At 36.4% G+C, this 20,987-nt stretch overlaps 1 protein-coding gene across 1 annotated transcript in view; it reads right to left on the bottom strand.

Moving 5' to 3' along the window:
* LOC150096146 (uncharacterized) overlaps positions 1-20,987 on the bottom strand; it is a 283,232-nt gene that overhangs the window by 63,146 nt on the left and 199,099 nt on the right. Inside the window, exon 20 of the mRNA XM_090409625.1 lies at positions 5,456-5,683. Within this exon, the coding sequence (XP_090265751.1) occupies positions 5,456-5,683 (228 nt within the window). The remainder of the gene's footprint in view (positions 1-5,455; positions 5,684-20,987) is intronic.

Genomic DNA, 20,987 nt, shown 5'->3' with positions numbered 1-20,987 from the left:
AGAAGCTCAAAAATGGAGGAAAGAGTGTTGTAAAAGGAATTGTAAAATAGAGATGATAAAGGTGACATGAAAAGTGGAGAAAAAGCTATCCTTGATGTATGGGGTAATTACTTTGAAAAATTGCTAAATGAAACAAGCAGTGGCAGCACAGTGGTAAAAAACATTCAACAGGCATGCAATCAGGAATCCATATCTATACTTGAAGTAGGAAAAAAAACCATCAAAAGGCTAAGGCACAAATCAAGAGGGACAAATTCCAGATGACTGAAGTAGCGCTCTCATAACACCAATATATAAAAAGGGAAATAAAACTCAATGTGAGAATTACAGAAGTATTTCTCTACTGAGTGTTCCCAGTAAGATTTAGGCAAGTATACTTCAGAAATGGTTGAGAAGGATTGTGGAAGGGAAATTTGGTGAAGAACAAGCTGGATTCAGGCCAAATAGAGGCTTTCAGGATTAGATTTTTACTTTACAACAAAATAGTTGAGAAATCATGGGAATATAACAAAGATCTGTATTTAAGTTTAGTCAATCTGGAAAAGGCATATGACAAGGTGCCAAGAGAAAAGCTATTCAAAACGCTACAGTTGTATGGTGTCAATGGAGCATTATATCAAGCAATCTTCTTCTCTTCTTCAACCTTTTGGTTCTGTCCACTGCTGGACGAAAGTCTCCCCCCATGATTTTCCAGATCGCTCGGTTTTCTGCCTCTCCCATCCATTTCACTCCTGCAATTTGTTCCAGTTCATCCCTCCACTTTCCTCTCGGTCTTCCTCCACCCATTAGTCTCCACTCTGTTGTTTTTCTAGTCCATCTCCCATCACTGCATCTGGCAATATGGCCAGCCCATCTCCACTTAGCCTGTTTATTGTATTTTACCAAGCAATACTTAGTCTTTATTTGAGTTGTAAGTCAGCAACTAGAATTGGAGGCAGAAGAAGATGGCTTAATGTTAAATCTGGTGTCAGACAAGGATGTACATTATCCCCTCTGTTATTCATTATCTATATGGATCACATTATGAAGGAAAATGGTATTAAACCTGATATCAAAATTGGAGATGTTAATGTCAGCTCTTTACTTTATGCAGATGATGTTATATTTCTAAATAAATACAGTACAAGTCTTTAAGGTTCCCTGACTAAATTGAATAACTCTTGTAATAGATTTGATATGAAGGTCAGCAATAACGAGACAAAGACAATGAAAATAGGCAGAAGCTTTGAAAATATCAACTATATTGTGAATGGAGAACATATAGAACAAGTAAAACATTTCAGCTACTTAGACATGATTTTTAGTTAAGATGGTAAATTAAATATGGAAATAGACAACAGAATCAATAAAGCTGGTATGGCAGGAAGTCAACTGAATAAATTTATATGGAATAAGAGAAAAATTAGTCAAAACATTAAATTAGCTGTATACAAAACAGTTCAGACTAATTTTACTGATGATCTGAGAGCTGGGTTAGAAATTAAACACTTTTTTTTTTTACATGTTGCACCCATACACAAGATTGGTTGATCAACCTATAGTGTATGGGTAGTGGGTTGAGAAAGGAGGAACTTTTTTACATTTGATTTATATCACTGTAAATTGTATTCTTTGGGAAACAGCGGGAGGAGGGGACTGTTCCACAGTACAGCAGTTGTAGGGATGAAGGAGGAGGAAAAGAAACACTTGACCAAAGACTAGAGAAGACAGATATGACAGTCCTGAGAAAGATTAGGGGCATGAACAGATGGCATCAATAGCAATACCATATTAAAAACGAGGATATTAGGAAAGAACTTGACATTGTTTGCATCTAGGAATGTGTTAGCAGAGCTAATCCAGGTGGTATGGTCACTTAAACAGAATGGGACAGGAAGGAAAGATTAGCAAAAAAAGGTGTTCTCTGCCAGGTTGGCAGGAAAAAGCCCCAGAAGAAGACCTAGATATAGGTGGATTGATACAGTAAAAAGTGCCTCAAAAGACAGAAATATAAGATCTGATGATGATTTTGGAGTCTTGACAGGTAACAGACTGATGTGGAGGAAAGTAGATAGGAAGTTAATAATGATTAAGTTTTTCATGTAGTACTATCTTATCCTATACATCCCTTGAGAGTTCATGTCAGGAATTTGATGATGATATTCCAACACATAAGGATTCTTTGCTAGACCAATCTCATATTTCTGGCATCTCTGAAGCTATTGGTAGAATTCTGAAGAATTTTTACCTTAATTCCACATATTTTCCCATCAACAAAATTTCTCATCTGTTACCATCTACAAAAGACAAACTGCCACCTCTATCTTTAGTTGATGTTCCTTTGTGAATGTAATTTAGAGGCAGACAGGCTGTTCTGTGGGAAAAAAAATTTATTAATGAACATCAGTACTACACTGAATACTTGAAACTTCAAAAGTATGATCTGGAGACGAAGCTTGTCTTCTCCATAGAAGCAATTTTAAATATGAACAGCTTTTCAAAGAAAGCTATGAAGTTCTTTTACTGACCTGACTTTAATTGGAATGATTGTCTCCCCCACTTTTCCCAAAGTTTTGGAGATTCTCATTTTATATACAAAAAATATTATTTCTCTAGCATGCAGAAACCATTTTTATTGGTAAACTGATTGTTGTATTTACTTTGCATTCCTGTTTTTGAATTGCTTGTGATGTACTGTTAGCTTCTGTATGAAATATCTGTGCTTTTCATTATAGGTTATTACTGTGGTTATCATGTTATTTTTGTTGCAAGACAGAGATGGTGTGTTCTCTATTTGCATCACTGACCAGACACTTTAGACCATTATCTCTGTTACCTGAAATGTCAATATCCAAGATTCCAATTTATGATGGAAATGGAAACTAACAATGGTCTAACCTTGCTAGGCATCTTAGCAACACACCTTCCTAATAGTAACCTGTCTTCCACAATATAGTATACAGGAAAATCATTTGCACAGAGTAGATACATCCAAACTTTCCCATCATCTCCTCTCTCAATAACATGATATCATAATAACTTTTTAACAAATAGAGATACAATATATGTTCCAATCTCTCTCTCTCTTGCAGCAGAACTCAGTCATATATACCATAACTTCCTATCTATTGGCTACATTTTGCACAGAATCAAAAAAGAATTAATCCTTGACTTCATTTATCCTTCTCTTCAAAAGGATTTTTAGTAATGCTATCACCATTTCCTATGCTGAGGCACATTTGAAAAAATAGGCAGAATTTTTTAAAAATACCTCTGCACACTCTTCAAGTCTCACTTAACTGGCTATGCTACCCTTATTCATTGTTAAGGCCCAAATCCTCCTACTCCCAGTTCCTAGTGTACAGAGAACTCCCTCTTCCTACAAGTTGGCCTACTATAGACAGACAGGACGATCAGCCACTATCCAAATACATCTGCAATCATGATTATGGTCAGTCAGGTCTTGCAGACCATGCTTTAGATTACTACAGATAGAATCAACTGGAAAAAACTCCATGTCCCATATTGCAGTACGTTTAAAAGCGAATAAGAATGTTTTTTTAGAATCTGCAGCTGCCCTTCAGCCTAATTTGAATAAATATTACCTCATTATCACATCAGTCATTTTCTGTTCACTACTGGACAAAAGCTTCCCAAAAGTCCTCCATTCAGTCCTATTTTGAACTTATCTATGCCACTGAATTCCAGCCCTCTTTAATCTCATCCTCCCATCATCTTTGGTATTCCTATAGTTCTCTTTACATCTCCAGTATACCATTCAAATATCACCTCTCTTCATTTTTGAGTGTACCTTGCAATACGTCCTGCCTATTGTCATTTATATCATTTAATAGATGTTATCATGTCTCTAGCCTTAGTCTGAGCTCTTACCCAAGTATTGTGCTTTCTATTTAAGAGTAATACTGAGAAGCAATATTTCCATTTTTTTGGCTGGGTAGTCCTCAGCTTGTTGGTCAATTTTTATGTCTAATTACAAGTTTCACTTCCATATGCCATGACCTGAAGAATACAACTGTCATCTCTCTCTCTCTCTCACTTTAAGTTAGATTGGGGTATCTCATTTTAGTGCTTCTGAATAAATATGGATGTGCAAAACTTCCATAAATATGGGAAATATTAATCTTCCAAGATACCAAAGCCTCCAGCAGGTGCCTCAACTGGTTAGAACTCTATTATTCTTTGGTCCATGTGTTTTATTTTGATTTATATGTCTGTTACACGTTTATATTGTATATTCCTAAAGATGTCTCAGTGACTGAGACAAAATATTGGAAGAGTAGTGTTTTTAATCCTTTCCCAGTGATGTTTTATTCCATTACCTAAACATGGGTTAGAAAACCAGAAAAATATTAGCGACTTAATAAATTATTTCTTTTGTTCTTTTGGTATTGTTTATACCATTAAGTACTGCTATGAATAGTCACCAACATTTTAAACCTTTTATTACATTTTTAGTTCTGCTCTTAGAGCATCTTGAGCTGGTGCTTTTCTACTGTTCTCCTCTTTAAAATATCAGGTCTTTCATCTTTGCTTAAACCACCTATTTTGTGTATTACATTCACATGGAAATCCCACAGGATAGTCCAACATACTATTCTTCATTTCTTTTCAATATCTTTTAGACCTGTCAAGATCTTATCATTTAGACCTTTTATCATATAATGCTGTAGGAAAATCAGAAGTACTATTTCATTTATTAATTTGCATGCAATATCTGTTTTATCTTCTTTCATTATATTTTTTGATGTTCTGGAATCTTTAATGCATCCATTTTATCCTTTGTTTTCAGCACTTCACAGTCATTTTATTCCTTAATACATTCTTCTTTACACTTATCATACAGTTTGTTTTTCCTCTTCTTTCACTCATCTATCACTGAGATCTCATTTGTTATCAAGGGTTTTCTAGGTTATCTTCTTACTTTGCCCAGATATTTTTTCTACTGTTACTGTTTCTTTAATTCCTGACTACTTTTTTCCCCCCAAAGATTTATCTTCTGTTTATTCTATTTCATCTATTCATCTATAAAAAGTATTATATTAATTTTTTATAGCTGCATTTTTTAGTTTATTCATATCATGAACTTTAATTTCTTATTATGAAGTTAATCTGGTATCTTCTTAAATCTCTGGGCAGTCTCTCTTTTCTTTTGTGAACTTGACAAGATATTACTAATGGATTGGTGCAAAAGAATTACATTGCAGCAATGAAAGGTACCGTCTCTAAAGCAACATATATTATGTGGCATACACTCCCTAGAGTGTCATGTTCAAACTTATCTACTTACAAGTAAACATCATTCCCACAATAAAATCAAGAGAAAGAGAATATAAAAAGCATTTATTATGCTACTAATGTAACATCAGACTATTTAAAAAAATAATAATAAAACATTAATCAAAGTTCACTAATAAATTTATAATGTGAAGATATGTTCAAGAAAAAAATGCATTACCATTTCGTGACAACAGCACCAATGAGTGAGAATACACGTTCTAGGGGAGGAACTATGGCACGGGTAATATAATAATTAGCATTTATTCTGAGGCTTTTATTTTCCAGAAGTTCATGTGGTTGATGAACTAATTGAATCAGAGGAACTCCTGGAGGCCCATACACTATTACATATGGTACCCTCTCTCCAACTCGGGGTTCAGCTCTAGGATCCATATGCAGGAGACGCCTAAAGGTAAAATCTTTAATAAAATAAATCTGTATAACAAGTGAGGTGTTAGATAGATATAGACTTTATACTGCTGACAATAAAAAGTCGAGTCCTTAAGACCTTATATATATATATATATATATATATATATATATATATATCAGATTTTGCTATCCTTTGAACTCTAATAAATTTAGTTTAATCATTTATCCAAGTGTAAACAAACAAAGTTTGTTCAAAGTTTATTTTTCACTTGGTTAGACTATAATAAATTTAGTTTAATCCTTTATCCAAGCATGAGCAAACAAAGTTTGCGCCTGAAAGTATCTTCAGGACAGGGGTAAGGTAGTACAACACCGGGCAAATCGTTGCAAAGGTGGAGCAAGCTAACATCACTCTTATATCAGTATCTCCCATAATGCAAAACACATCCCTGCGGATATGTATAATGTTATGCATTAAGGAAAGGGCCACTACCCAGACTAGTTTCGACCTTTTTTGAGGTCTCTTCAGTGGGAGTCAGGCCCAGGCGTGGAGATACCAGGCAGAAGCAATAGCAAGGTCATCTCCAGCTATAGGAATTGCCAAAAGGTGTGCCACCTTTTTATTAAATTAAGTTTAGGAGTGCTGTTAGCTTGCTCCACCTTTCCAATGAGTTTCCCAGTGTTGTACTACCTTACCCCAGTCCTGAAGATACTTTCAGGTGCAAACTTTGTTTGCTCACACTTGGATAAAGGATTAAACTGAATTTATTATAAACAAAGTTTATGCCTGAAGTATCTTCAGGACTGAGGCAATCTCCCATAATGCAAAGCATATCTCCTTGCAGAGATGTATAATGCTATGCATTAAGGGAAGGGCCACTACCCAGACTGGTTTTGACCTTTGAGGTCTCGTCAGTGGGAGCCAGACCCAGAAGTGGCGATACTAAGGCAGAAGCAATGGAGAGTTCATATTTACTTATACGAGTTGCCATAAGGTGTACCACCTTATTACTTTGAACTCTAATTAAGTGAGCAGCTAATAGTCATACTCATTATCCATCAATGGACTGAAACACACAAATGAACAGGGGAAGGAGTGTTCTGGGTTCGATTACCGTCACTGACGTGAGGAGCTTAAGGATCTACCTCAGCCATAGCCAAGTTAGCCAGTCTTAGGCGTGGACAGTAGGATTTTTTTCCCCCAGTTTATCTGGGGTTTTTCATCCTGCAAGCAGGCAAACCGGCCCCGTGAACACACGGATCTACAGCCATAAATACTTAACCCCATGGGGGGCTCAACTCGCCCCAATAGGGATGGGGGAGAAAACTCCATACGAATAAATAAATTAGTATTATAATCGGTAATGCTGAGTTTAATATGTATAAGTAGCATAAAATAATGGATCCGTTTTTTTTCTTTTATTTAAATAAAAATTAATTAAAAGTGCTTTTATTTTATTAATAATGTTAATTAATAACATTATTAATAAAATAAACACTATATATATATATATAAATAAACAGAATAAAACAAATAATTTTATTAATAATGATCACTTGTAAATCTCCACTAAATACATGACCTGAAAAACATCAAAAAATCATAAAACTGAATAAACACAAAGATTTCACTTTAATTTCCATCAGGCGTAACCTATTTGGTGTCAGACATGATAGAAGCTGTGCTCCATGTTTGATTCAGATAAGTTGTTTTATTTTGCCAATATTAGTAATTTCAGTAATTATTATTTTGGTAGTATTTTGCTTACAACAGACTGTGTAGGTAGTCAAGTATGTATGTTTGTTTGTATATTTTATGACATGATATTGTTAGAAATGCATTTTACATGGCAATGAAGTATATGAGATCATTTTGGAGGTTTAATGGAGTATTGACAGGACTAGGAAAGGATTAAAAACTAATTTTAATGCTTCCAATATTTTGTCTCAGTCACTTAGATATCTTCAGTGAGTACAAATAACACTTGTAACACACACACAAGACAACACAATACTTAACGTAGGTGACAAAAAGTCCTGTCTACTTTGTGCACCCTCTAAGGACATTTGTAGGCGACCTAGGATTGCAACTGGGACCTCTGAGTGGCTGTAGATTCCAAAAAGTCTTTCCTTTTTAAATTTACTATGGTGGTTTTCTTCCAGAAAATCCTGTGAGTTGTATTAAATACATGGTCTGCAAGGCCACATTGAACATAGTTTTGATTGCAGATGCAAGATTTGTGTTCATCTAAACAGATATTGGCTGATCTACCTGTCTGTCTGAAGTAAGCTAACTTGCAGGAGTGGGGTACTTTATATACTCCAGGCAATGAGAGAGGAGGAAGCTGATCTTTGGTAGAACGGATAACGGTAACAAGTTTCTGGTGGGGCTTAAAAGCTGTGTATTGGTTGTACTTTTTTTTTTAGAGAACTGGCATTTTTTTCCGACTTGCCTCAGATGTATGGGAAGGTGATGGCATTTCTGAAATCCTTCTGAAGGGATGGTGGAGGAATGGGGGAAGAACTGATTATTTTTTTTTAAAATTCTGTATGAACTGTAGCCATTGGATAGGAAGGTGTGTATATATGATTGAGTTGTGTTGAAAGAGAAATTCAACTGGAACAAAGATTATAGGCTCGATTGGTTAGAGTTTTCATAATCTAATATTGTTGAGAGGGGTGGTGGTGGGAAAGTTTGTGAATGTAGCTGCTTGTGAGTGGGTTTTCTACATACAGTGAAGGAGAGATTAACATTCGGAAGGAGTGTCACTAAGGTGTCTAAGGAAGGGTAAACTAGTAAACTACTGTTATTTTCCTTTTCCATCATAAACTGGATTTTTGGATGCAGACTATTGAAGTGACTGAAGAGGGAGTTTAATGTGTCTGGGCCATGAGGTCAAATAGAGAGCACATCATCTGCATATCTTTGCAAGATAGAAGGTCTGAGTCTATGGCTAGTTTTCCTAAATTTTCCATGTAGAAACTGGCAAGTGGGGATGAGAGGAGGGGACCCATAGCAGTTTCCTCTATCTGGCTGTAAATTTTGCTCTTTCAAATAAAAGAAAAATAATCAGAATTGATGGCAAAGGAAAAGAGATCTAAGATATCAGAATGAAAATGTTTTTTTCAAGTGTTAAGGTGTCATTTAAGGGAGTAAACAGCGATGTCAAAGCTTACCAATATATCTGTATTATTTCTTCTTCTTCCTTTCCAGTAATAGGCCTAGTGGCCTGTTAATATCTCTATTTGTTTTGAAAATCTATTATATCCAGCTGTTTTGCACATGAATCTCATTCCAGAGCTTATCAGTCTTTTTCTATCTGCTTGAGTTATGGTCTAGGCTTCTGAACCATATGTCAGGATAGGTCTTGCTGTTGAGTTATGGATTCTTATTCTTATTTTCTTGCTTATTAAATTTGGTTTGAATATCCATTGATAGTTTTTGTTATTCGTATATAACTGGTTATTTTATGTTGCATGTCTTTCTCTCTTTCATAGGATAAGTGCTAGCCTAGATATTTGAATCTATTAACCTGTTGTTAATGTCATCGTTGATGCAAATTTTGCTTCTAATTGGGTCTCAGACTTTAATCCACGACTGGCTTTGGAAGTGGAGATTTCCATATTGTATGCTTTTGCTATTTCATTTAATAAAAGGCTGCTTTGCTCTAGTGAATCTTCGTTATCTTCAATTAAAACCTCATCGTCAGTGACTAAAATTGTATCAATGTTGGTGTAATCATTTATGTGAATGCCAAAACTGGTTTTTTCCCTTCCACTCTCTAATAATATTGTTAATATAGATATTAAAGAGGATTGGTGATAGGCTACATCCTTGTCGATACCTGCATTTATGTTCTGTGATTCAGATTTTTGTGCAGCTATCTTTATTGTAATTTGGTTATTGTTATATATATTGAAAATTGCTTTAATTAACTGGTTGGGAATGTTGTCATCTCTTAAAACTTCCAGTAGCTTATTACAATTGACTTTATCAAAGCCTTTTTATAACTGATGAATAATATATGGGTCTCTAAACTGAATTCTCTTAATTTTTCTTTCAGAAGATTGAGAGTGAAAAGGGCATCAGTGTAGAATCTGCCTTTACGGAAGGAATTTATGAAAAAAAATATTTTCATAATATTTGGTTAATTTAGTCTGTAAGAGACTTAAGTATATTTTATATCCAGTGTTTAAAAGTTTTGAGATTCATTATTATTGCCTTTTTTTGAAGATGGAGACGATCATAGCATTTTTACCAGTTTGCTGATGGTAATTAGCCATTTAGTATCTTATTCATGAATTTTAGTAGTTTGGATCTGAAGTTGTCTCTAGAGAATTTGAAAAGTTCCATATTGATACCATCTTCTGCTGGGCTTCTATGGTTCTTGCATTGTTTAAGTGTTGACTCTAAATCTTCAAGAGTAAAGGAATCTGTTGAATTATTTGCAGATAATGGTTCTGACAGTGGATTTATGGATAGTTGTCATCAACTATCCATAATTCTTTATAATATCTAAGCCAGTCTTCCAAAGGTATGGTATTGATCTTGATTGATTCTCAAAGGTAATTATTATTCATGTGTCTTATAAATTTATGTGCTTGTGTTTGAGGTTTATCAATATTGTTTTCTAAATTGGTAGCAAAATTGTTCCATTGAATTCTACGTATTTTTATGTGTTTCTCTTTTTGCTATTGCTCTTTTGCATTTATATTCAATTTCATTCTCTATTTTGCTTATTCTTAACCATTTTTTATAGGCCTTCCTTTTTTTCATCTATAATTTTCCTGATTTCTGGGTCCCAGTTAAGAATACCTTTTTTTCTTTTCCATTGTGTTTTTTCATTCCCAAGATTTCTCGGGCTGAATCTCCTATCTGTATTATTTAAAGTTAGATTTTCAATCAAGGTTTTAAAATGGGTAGTTTTACATAGAATGTGGTAAGTAAAGTGGAGAGGTTAAATGGCATGGAGAGGTTAAATTTGTGGTTGGGATTTAGATTTTCACAGAATGTTACACTTTTTGATGTGCTTATTTTTTATTTTTTGGAATTCTTTTTGTGTGAATGCTTCTGATATGCATTCTGAGAGAATGGACCAAGGCTCAGGATTGAGGACTGTTAAGAGCTCAGATTATAATGAGCTGAAGTGGTGTTCAGAGCAGCGAGGTGGCTCGTGTTGCAGTGATCTGTTCTCGCAATAGTGTAAGACTGGCACGTCAACATATATTGAGGGCTTTTTTCAACTGGAATTTAATTTTTAGTTTAATGCAGTTAGGTATCACTCTTGTATCCTGACATTTTTTTTAGAAAGGCCAGCCGATTTAATTGCCTAGATAAACATAGTTTCAACTTACCGCATTGTCTTAATTTTTAATGATTAGCATCTGTGTGTTAAGGCTTAAGTGCTGGGAGGACATCGTGTTGGAAGTTTAATGGAGTATTGACTAATTTCCCCTAAGACCTATAGTAGATGTCACTGATGCTCCATGCTACAAATTGTGAAAACAGCTGGCAAACTCTCCCTCCCCCACCCACTGGACTTACCACATCCTATATAAAAAAACTCTACCCATTTTAAAACCTTCATTGAAAATCTAACTTTAAATAATACAGATATATTTGTAAGTTTTGATATCACGTCACTGTTCAAAGTTCAGCCGGCCTGGTTGGCTGAGTGGTTAGCGCATCTGCTCCCCAGCCAAAAGGCTGCAGGCTTGAATTCCACTGTGGGCATGGATGTTTGTGAATGTCTTTGAAAATGGTAGTGGTGGACAGCAGCTGGCATTGGTGTAGATGATGCGCTTGGTGGATGAGGTTGAGTGATGGAGAGTTGTAGAGTGGGTGCCCTCCCTCGATGAATCTTGGACTCCCTGGAGGTGTCAAATAATAAATAAAATAATATTCCCTTAAATGACACCTTAACACTCTTCCTTCTGATATCTTAGATCTCTTTTTCTTTGCCATCAATTCTGGTAATTTTTCTTGGAAGAACAAAATTCACAAATGGAGGGGGGGGGAACCACTATGGGTTCTCCCCCACCTCCTATCCCCACTTGTCAGTTTTTACATGGAAAATTTTGAAAAATGAGCCATAGACTCATCTCCTCTTAAACCTTCTATCTCACAAAGTTATGCAAATGATGTGTTTTCTCTATTTGGCCTCATGTCCAAGAACATTACACTCCTTCCTCAGTCACCTCAACAGTCTACATCCAAGAATCCAGTTTATGATGGAAAAGGAAAATAACAATAGTTTACCCTTCTTAGACACCTTAGTGACATGCCTTCCAAACTTCTAGTAACCTCTTCTTCACTGTGTGTAGAAAACCCACTCATACAGGCAGATACATTCACAAACCTTCCCAACACCACCCCTCTCAACAATATGGCATCATTAAAACTCTAACCAACAGAGCCTATAATCTTTGTTCCAGTGGAACCTCTCTTTCAACAGAACTCGACCATATACTTAACACCTTCCTATCCAATGGCTACAGTTCTTACAGAATTAAAAAAAATAATCAGTTCTTCCCCTATTCCTCAGCTATCCCTTCAAAAGGATTTCAGGAATGCCATCACCATCTCATACGTCAGGGATACATCAGAAAAAAATAGCCATGTCTTTAAAAAAATACAAACTCTACACAGCTTTTAAGCCCCACCAGAAACTTGCTACCATTATCTGTTCTACCAAAGATCAGCTCCCTCCTCTCTCAGTGCCTGGAGTATATAAAGCATCCAGTCCTGCAAGTTAGCTTGCTTCAGAACAGGTAGATCAGCCACTATTTGTTTAGATGAACACAAATCATACACATCTGCAATCACAACTATGGTCAATCTGGCCTCACAGACCACATATTGGATATAACTCACAGGATCTTCTGGAAGAAACCACCATGCTCCATCATAGTAAATTTAAAAAGGAAAGACTTTTCAGAATCTGCATCAGTACACAGAAATCAATCTAACTAACACAAATACAGATGCATAAACCTTCCCAAAATTTGAGAAACATAATTGTCAGAGGTTCCAGTTGCAATCCTAGACTGCCAACAAATGCTCATAGAGCACGTACCACCTACATAGAGTCACCCATGTGTTTCATTAAGTATTGCGTTGCTTTGTGTGTGTGTGTGTGTGTGTGTGTTACAAGTGTTATTTGTACTCCCTGAAGATTTCTCAGTGACTGATTTGACATATTGGAAGCATTAAAATTAGTTTTTATTCCTTTTCTAATGCTGTCAATACTCCATTAGACCTCCAACATGATGTCCTCCCAGCACTTTAGCCTTAACACATGGAAGTGTATGAGAAAAATGGTAGAAAATGCTTCCTTATTCACTGAGTTTAAAGTGAAGGATTTCGTGCAATGTGGTGCATGGTGCAGGTTAAAATGTATTCACTACCATAGTAAGTGGTTTATGGTATGAAAACAAGAGTGGAGAGCGGGTTTGTCAGAAATGTGTGAGTGAGTGCAAGAAATATGAGTCATGTAGAAAGCAGGAGAATTTATTTATTTTGTGTGCGAACTACAGAAAATGTAACAGCGTTTTAGATTAAAAGCATACAGTCATCATCATCATCATACGTATCAAGGATTTAGGCCTAGTATGGCCTGTTCCGGTCTTAGAAGTCATCGTTGAATCGTTTAAGAGGACGTCCTGGTTTTCTTTTTCCTAATGGCTTGTACTTTAAGGCTTGTTTTGGTAATCTTTCTGTTTTCATTCTTTGAACGTGTTCAAAGAATGACAGGGGACCCTGTAACCCCTAGAGAGTGTGTCCCCTGGGTGGCGGATAGGGGAGCCCACCATGTGTGTGTGTGTACATGCGCGTGCGTGTGTGTATATATATATATATATATATATATGGTGGGGTGGTCCGAATATACTGAATAAGGACTCGTGGACCAACAGGGCCATAAGGGGCAATCATCTTGATTGTAAGGGAAGCGGCACTCCCATGGATCCCTAGCTGGATCTATCCTCTCCTTCTTCTACTTTGAGGAAGACCCACTTACTTTAATCTTTCCTATAAGGCCTTATCAGCCAACTCTTCTTACTTTATGACCCTTGTGCTATTAGAGTACACGAGGACCATGGGGTCTTTTCATTTCTGGCCTTACAACTATGTCCTCTCTATAAACCTTACTATATTTCTTCTATAATCTACCCTTTCCCCTTCAATATACCCTATTCCTCCTATGGGTTTAAATTCGGAAGAAGGCGAGTTCAGAAGCCTTAAGGTAGCAGCCCTACCACTGAACTATTCCATCGTCAGGCTAGTCCCCTGACATGGAGAACATAACCATACTTGTAAGCTGACAGTAAAAGATAATCGGATTGAATCTATGGGAAACGACCCTGGAATGGAAAAGGGAAAACGAAAATGGAAACGACAAAATATAATACACATAGCAAACTGGAATGTAAGAGGAATAGCATATAAAGAAATAGAATTAGACCAGTTATTAAATGAAAAGCATACAGTAAGAGATAAAAATGCCATTTGCATAAAATATTAAACAAAAACATAAAATGTCAGATTTCACTCATCCAGTGATTAATATATAAAGCTGTTTTCATTACACTACATTAAATCTTCTTGGGTACATATATTATTGTCTATTAAGCAGCATTGCAGAAGATGATCCATGGTTTGTGTTTCACCACATGAGCAGCTGTCATTGTCTATGTATCCCCATTGATACATAGTGAATGAAGTGGAAGGAATGAATGATAGAATGAAATATGAATAAGAATATGAAAGAAGTGGTTGAAATGTGAATGATGAGGTGACGGGGAGGAGAGAAACTGTGCTTAAATGGATGAGCTTGAGTGACTTGAGGAGAAATGACTGGTATGTGGTACAGCAGTAGGGAGGAAGAAAGAAAGAAAAAGTGAACGAGAAAGGTATGAAAGAGTGAGAAACTGGGAGTAAAGAGAAAGTATTGTATGGAAATTTGATGATAAGAGGTATACTTAATGAGAATGTGATAAAATCATGTTTCCCAGGTGTGATGATCAAGGATGTTAGTGAAGCTGTTACTTGCAGACGGGAGAGGTGAAAGAATTGATTCAAGAATGATTTGAAAAGTGAGAAATACGCAATGAGAGAAGATATGTAAAGAAGAGTGAAAAGTAAAGATTGCGAGTCTGCTGCTACAAGGAGTCAGATGTTTGAGGAGAGTGTTGTTCCATGACAGAAACTAGGAGTACTGGGGTAGGGGAGATTAATGACAATCTGCAAGGGTAACTGTGCACCCAAAGAATGGTGAACAGAAGTATCTGAAATAAAGGAGATGAGATTTTAGCATTGGTCAGCTCAACTTGGCAAAACATTATCAGCATCAGTGAGACCCGGTTGACAGAGAATGACACACTTAAAGAGATAGAATATAAGGAGTATTGTATGTTCAGGGAGGATAAAGGAAATAGGTCAGGAGGATGGATATTCTGACGATAGATAAAGACTTCAACCAACAAATCTTACACCATATGGTTCTAGCTGGTGTAAGATAGAGACCAATAGGATAAAATATATTGTTGGTTGATGTTATAGACTGGTAAATCCACAGGAAGATGTGAATGGCATGCATTGGAAGATTAGCAGACCAAGCAATTATCATGGGGGACCACAACTATAGGGACAGTAATTGGTGAAAAAGGCAAAGGGCAAGATAGAAATGGAATTTATATAGCTACTAAGGGATATTATCTGAAATAGCATGTCATGGGAGGGACCAGGGGCTTGAGAATGTTAGATCCAGTAATAGCATCAGAAGATGTATTCACAACCAAAGTAGACACTCTGCCTTTGATAAGTGGAAGTGATCATGCAGTCTTGTTCTGGAAGGTTGCTAAATATGCAGAATACTCTGTCAATAAAAGGGTTAATTATGACAGACTTAGGAAGCAGCTTGGAGCAGAATAGCTTGAGAAGGTGCAAGAAAGAATGTCAGTAGTGCATGGAAAGTGGTAAGGGATTATTTGAGAGAAGTAGTATCAGACTGCATACCCAGAGTTAGGAGGATAAACCAAGTGGAGTTAAGTGTACAAATAACAACATAAAGCAGGAGCTGCAAAAGAAGAAAAAAAAAGACTACTTATGAAGGGAATATAAAGAAACAGGTTATCAGCATGCTCATGAATAGGACAAAGTGCAGGTAAGAAGGGCAACTAATATAGTAAGAAAGGCTAAATCAGATTATGAAAGAAAATTAGCTAAGTGGGCCAAAAGAGTCTTTACTAAGTAGCAATTATGGAAGGATGACTTTAATCAGTGCTGGTGGTAGGGTGACAGAAGTAGAACAAATAGTTGAGTTACTAAGTGATCACTTTGCAAGGGTGTATCATTCAAATTAGAGACTTTGCAATTGCTGGTGTGACTGTAAGAATTGAGGTAAGCAAACTGGAGGTGCTCAGCATATTGAAAAATAACAATGTGAATAAAGCAGTGGGAGTGGATGGCATGTTGGTCCATGTGTTAAGATAATGTGCAAGAGAACTGGTAGCACTGCTGACAAAGTTGTTAAAGTCTAAGCCACGGCAAGGTTCCAAGGAAGTGGAAAGAGGGTGAAATGGTTTCATTACATAATTGCTCAAAGACAGAAGTAGCAAATTAAAGACTGATTAATATCTCAGAAATGATGGTTAAAAGTAAAATCCAGGAATGGGTGGATAGGAATACGGTACTCTGTGGTGATAAGCATGACTTTGCAAAAGAAGGGCAGAACATTTGTCCTGCTTTAGTAATTTACTCACATTTTATAATAAAGTGACAGCAGAATTAGATAAAAGAAATGGCTACACCATGTTGCTGCTGGACTTTGCAAAAGCATCTGATGGAATACTGCATCAAAAATAATTACATAAACTCGAGCAAATGAGAATGGATATAAAGCTGGTGGCATGGATAGAGAGGAGGAAGGAAGTGGCTGACAGACAGTCACCAGAGAGTATATGGTGAAGTAGAATCTAGAAGTTTGTTTGTTTTTTGGTTTAATGGCACAAGGATATCTATAGTCTTACTACATCACAACACCTGTAATAAATAAATGGTATATATAGTTCTAAAATTTATATATTAAAGATAAATGAAACATTTCTTAGAAGTACCCAAGGTAATAAACAAGTAAAATGGTATAAACAGATGTAAAAAAGTATAAAAAAAATATTAAAATTCATAGAATGTACATGATAACCAGGTTTTTAAAAGCATATATAAAATAAATCAAATGAATAAAAACTAATTAGTGTATAATTTATATGAGATGGTAAACATTAATTCTCTGTAAAAATTTAAAAACCAGGTTGACACTTAGTGAATCTGATATAACCTGCCTGAATGTATTCTTAGGGTTCGGACAGGTTATGAAAGTGACTGAAATAATGACAATACTCATTGGTAAAACAAGGGCAATCAATTGACTGCAACTCGTTTTCCTTAATCCTAATGCAGCTTGGAATCCAACATAAGCGTGCATCCAAGTATAGCTTCTATAACTGAGAGAGTACTTGGGATTCGAGAGAGCAGTGAACAGCTTTAAAATATAGCTGTATACTATATTTTAAAGCAAGCAATAGTGTACAGCTCACCTGTAAAGTTGTTAACACTAGTGGGATTTGTGCAGATATAATGCTGTCAGGAAAGACTGTGGAAGATCCCATCCCACTAGGTCCTCCAATTTTGAGTCATCTGTTTAGACAGGTAAAAAATCAGAATATTCTCTTCTGTGTGTTTGAAAGAGATGCAGACTGACAATGGGAGGGCTGGAATATTTTGGTGACTTTCAGAAAGAAAATCTACATGGCGGTATGCAGGGGAAATTATGTTTAGTGGTGTCTGGGATATGTTATCTACCCCAATATCTAGAGACTGTAAGAGAGCTTTTATTGCAAACCAAAGGCTCATATGACAGTCGGATGGGTGTTGCACAGATTCTCCCACTGTGGACGAAAAAAAGTTGGCCACATGGGAGTCTGGCAGGGATTTTATTTTTTATCATATAATAGAGATGATTATTGACATGGAAGCAACAAAGGTGATTCATTTGACTTAATATACAGAACAGGAATTGGTGACATTCAAAACATACCAGCTGCTATTCTTATGGCTTGATGGTGAACGCTGTCTAGCCACAGTGCAGTATTTTCTCAAGCAGACACATAATTTGGGATCATAATGAAGCTTTGATCTTATAAGTATGTAATACAAATGGAATTAATTGTTGTCCTAGTCAGAATTCTGTGTCTGTGGCAAAAGTGCTCACAAACTGTCTTCTGCTGTGAAAATATGAACCTATTTGTAATCTCCATGCAGTGTCCTATGCTTTTTCCATATCAAAGAAAACTGATACTGGTTGCTTCATTTAGGAAGGCATCTCTAATGGATGCCTCGAGGAGGACAAGATGATTGGTAGCAAAATAATATTTTCAGAGTCGCATTGTCTTCTAGAAAAAAAAAAAGGCTATTTCTCTCCAGAATAAATAAAAGACAAGAGTTAACCATTTTTTACCCAGAATCTTGCATGAGAAGCTGGTCAGAGCAATTGGATAGTAGTTATTTGGGGATTTTGGATCCTTTCCTTGCTTAGGAAATGATAATAATTGCCTTCTGATAGGTATCCAGAAATCTTCTTTCACAGAAAATTCTGTTGTAAAAGTGCAACATACAGACTAGGAATTGGTCCATGGATGATGGTGACAGATGTTTTACCATTCTGTAATGCATAATAGCTGATCAAACAGCAGTTGGATGGCACCTTTCACTTCTTCTTTAGCAAATGGCCTGATGAATTCTTCAGTGTGATTCAAAGCAAACAGATTTTGATGTTTTCCTTCTTTGCTTTTTCTTTGGGCAAGGAACTTGGGAGAATAAGATGTTGCTGGCATGTGGCAGTAACTGTACCACTATTATTTATAGGATTGAGAGCTGGTGGGTAGTGTATCTGCCTTTCATTTTCTGCATCCCACCCTGCACTTCTTTGCTGTTGTTCCATTTTGTAATAGCAGATGTTACATAGGATCAAGGCTCTGATGATCATAGATGTATCTTGCTTCACCTTGAAGCAAGATAGCACATTAGAAAGCAATTAGGTTTGTAGTTGTGGGGTACCTGTGGAAAATACCCCTGGCTTTATTCTGGGCTTCTTAGGCTACCATGCAGTTCTCATTCTACCATGGTTTAGGAAAATGTGTACGATTAGACATTTTAGGAATACAGTTATAGGAGATTGTATTATATGCTTTGTTACATGATTCAATGCGCTGCTGAGATGAGCTAATCATCGCAGAATCAAATTTGTCAGCTTGCTCAATTTTCCACTCTGATGTCCATGATGTGGTACACAGTTGCCCATGCAGAAAGGTAGATATTATAGAAAAATGGAAGGATGAACAGACAGTTGAGTTAATGGCAATGAATGTTCATGTAGGCATATGGAAGAAGGTGCTGCTGCTTCTTGTGATTAGGGGGGAGAGAGAGAGAGAGAGAGATTATTGTTGTCGAGCACATGCTCTACAACTCTTCCTTTAATATTTGTGCAGACACTACCCCAGTGCTCTGCCCATTTAAATCCCCTATTAAAAGTAAAAGTACTATTAATATCACATCGTTAAGATCATCTTGGGAAATATCTGTGACAGGAGGAATGTATAAACATACTGGCCACTGAATTATAAACTTAGACATCACTGTAAATTAACTATCTGGTTCTTTGAAGAAATCAGTGGTTTCCATAGAGGCATGTGACTGCCAATACCAATCCTCTTCAATTCCCTGTGTATATGGGTCGGTAACAGCCTTCATTAAATGTTTTGGTCAACTGTTGCACGCAGGAAGTTCTGTTTGTCCATACAAGACTTCTCTTTCCGGACAGACAGTCTTAAAATTATGTCTCTTAGACAAGCAATGTGGGTTATTTTCCCACTGATTAAACACCAGGGATATCTCGCCTTTTGAGAAACCAGTCAGTTCTGCTGTTTTCAAAATTGTGGCTCCAGCCAGCCGGGCACTCGCAAAAAGCCCTTTATCAAACTCTGAAAGATCCTTTGTTTTTTTCCCATTGTGATCAACACTATTGATGATCACTGACCAGTAGCAGTCTTAAATGGTTGACGAGAACACATGGTTATGCACGTGACCCAGTATTTTGTATATATGCTGTGTAAGTGACATTTACATACATCTGCATAAAGGTTTCTAATTCAGTGCAATATGTAGATGAAGCATACTGGTATATGTAATGTAGAAGCAAACAGCTTCTACATTGGTGTTGTGAGACTTGTTGAAAATGGATGTGGTTGCTCAGAAGGATGGCGACTCCTCTATGGGGCAAGTCCATCCCTTGGTTTTATCCTTACAAATGAGGGTAACATTATGAGATGCAAGATCATCACTTGATTTCAGAATATTTTTCCTGCAATAAGAATATTGGTTCATCTTTCTTCTGCAAGATAATTGATTGAGTTGGAGTTTTATGGTGCAAGGACAGCAAAGGTCATACTGTGCCAGGACACGAGTTACTGCAGTATAGTTCGCCCACAGATTCGAGACCCTTCGACACTTCTGCGTATGTCAACAGGAGGAGAATCCATTCCGATAATAGGGTAATCAGTCCGTATTGTGGGATGAGTTGTTTATTATTACAAGTCGGAAAATTAATTTCTCCTTTACGATCATTGTAGTTAACTATGTTGCTTGTATAACAGTTAGAAAATTTTACCTATAAAGCACGTGATTTCGCATGTTGGCGACCAATTCATACTTCCTTCATTTCTTTCTCCCCTTCAGCATGAATCGACTATTCTTGGCAAGACGACAAGCAGAGACCTACAAACTGTAGGCGAACTATATGCAGAGTATTGGTAGGTAAAGAAATAAATAAATAGTTACAAGGAGATAAAATAGTGAGTAGTATAAAATACATGTACAAATTAAGTTAAGGGGATAATAAATCCCTCATTATTTTAAAGCTGGATACGAAACTCGGAGATCGATATGTATAGAAATCTAAGAGTTTCATGCCGAAGAACTATCGGCGAGTCCAAGTGTAAGTCATCACCTGGGTGGTACAATACTAGGGCAACTCGTTGCAAAGGTGGAGCAAGATCAGTTACTATCCTTAATATTTTCTTTTCTCATAATGTAAAGCGCAGCTCCTAGGAGATGTATTACTGTTTTACATTATGAGGAGAGGTCACTATCCAGACCGGTTTCAACCTTTATTGAGGTCTCATCAGTGAGTAGGTAGACCTGGAATCTGATAACATCTAGCTGAGCATAAAGGGCTCGGTAAGAATAAGTAAAAATATCATTTCTCTCTCGTGTGAAGTGCTCA

The sequence above is a fragment of the Typopeltis vanoorti genome, chromosome 19 (assembly GCF_054136105.1).
Source record: "Typopeltis vanoorti isolate ZY-2024b chromosome 19, IOZ_Tvanoo_1.0, whole genome shotgun sequence".
Classification (NCBI taxonomy): Eukaryota; Metazoa; Arthropoda; class Arachnida; order Uropygi; family Thelyphonidae; genus Typopeltis; species Typopeltis vanoorti.
This window is presented reverse-complemented; position numbering and strand designations above follow the sequence as displayed.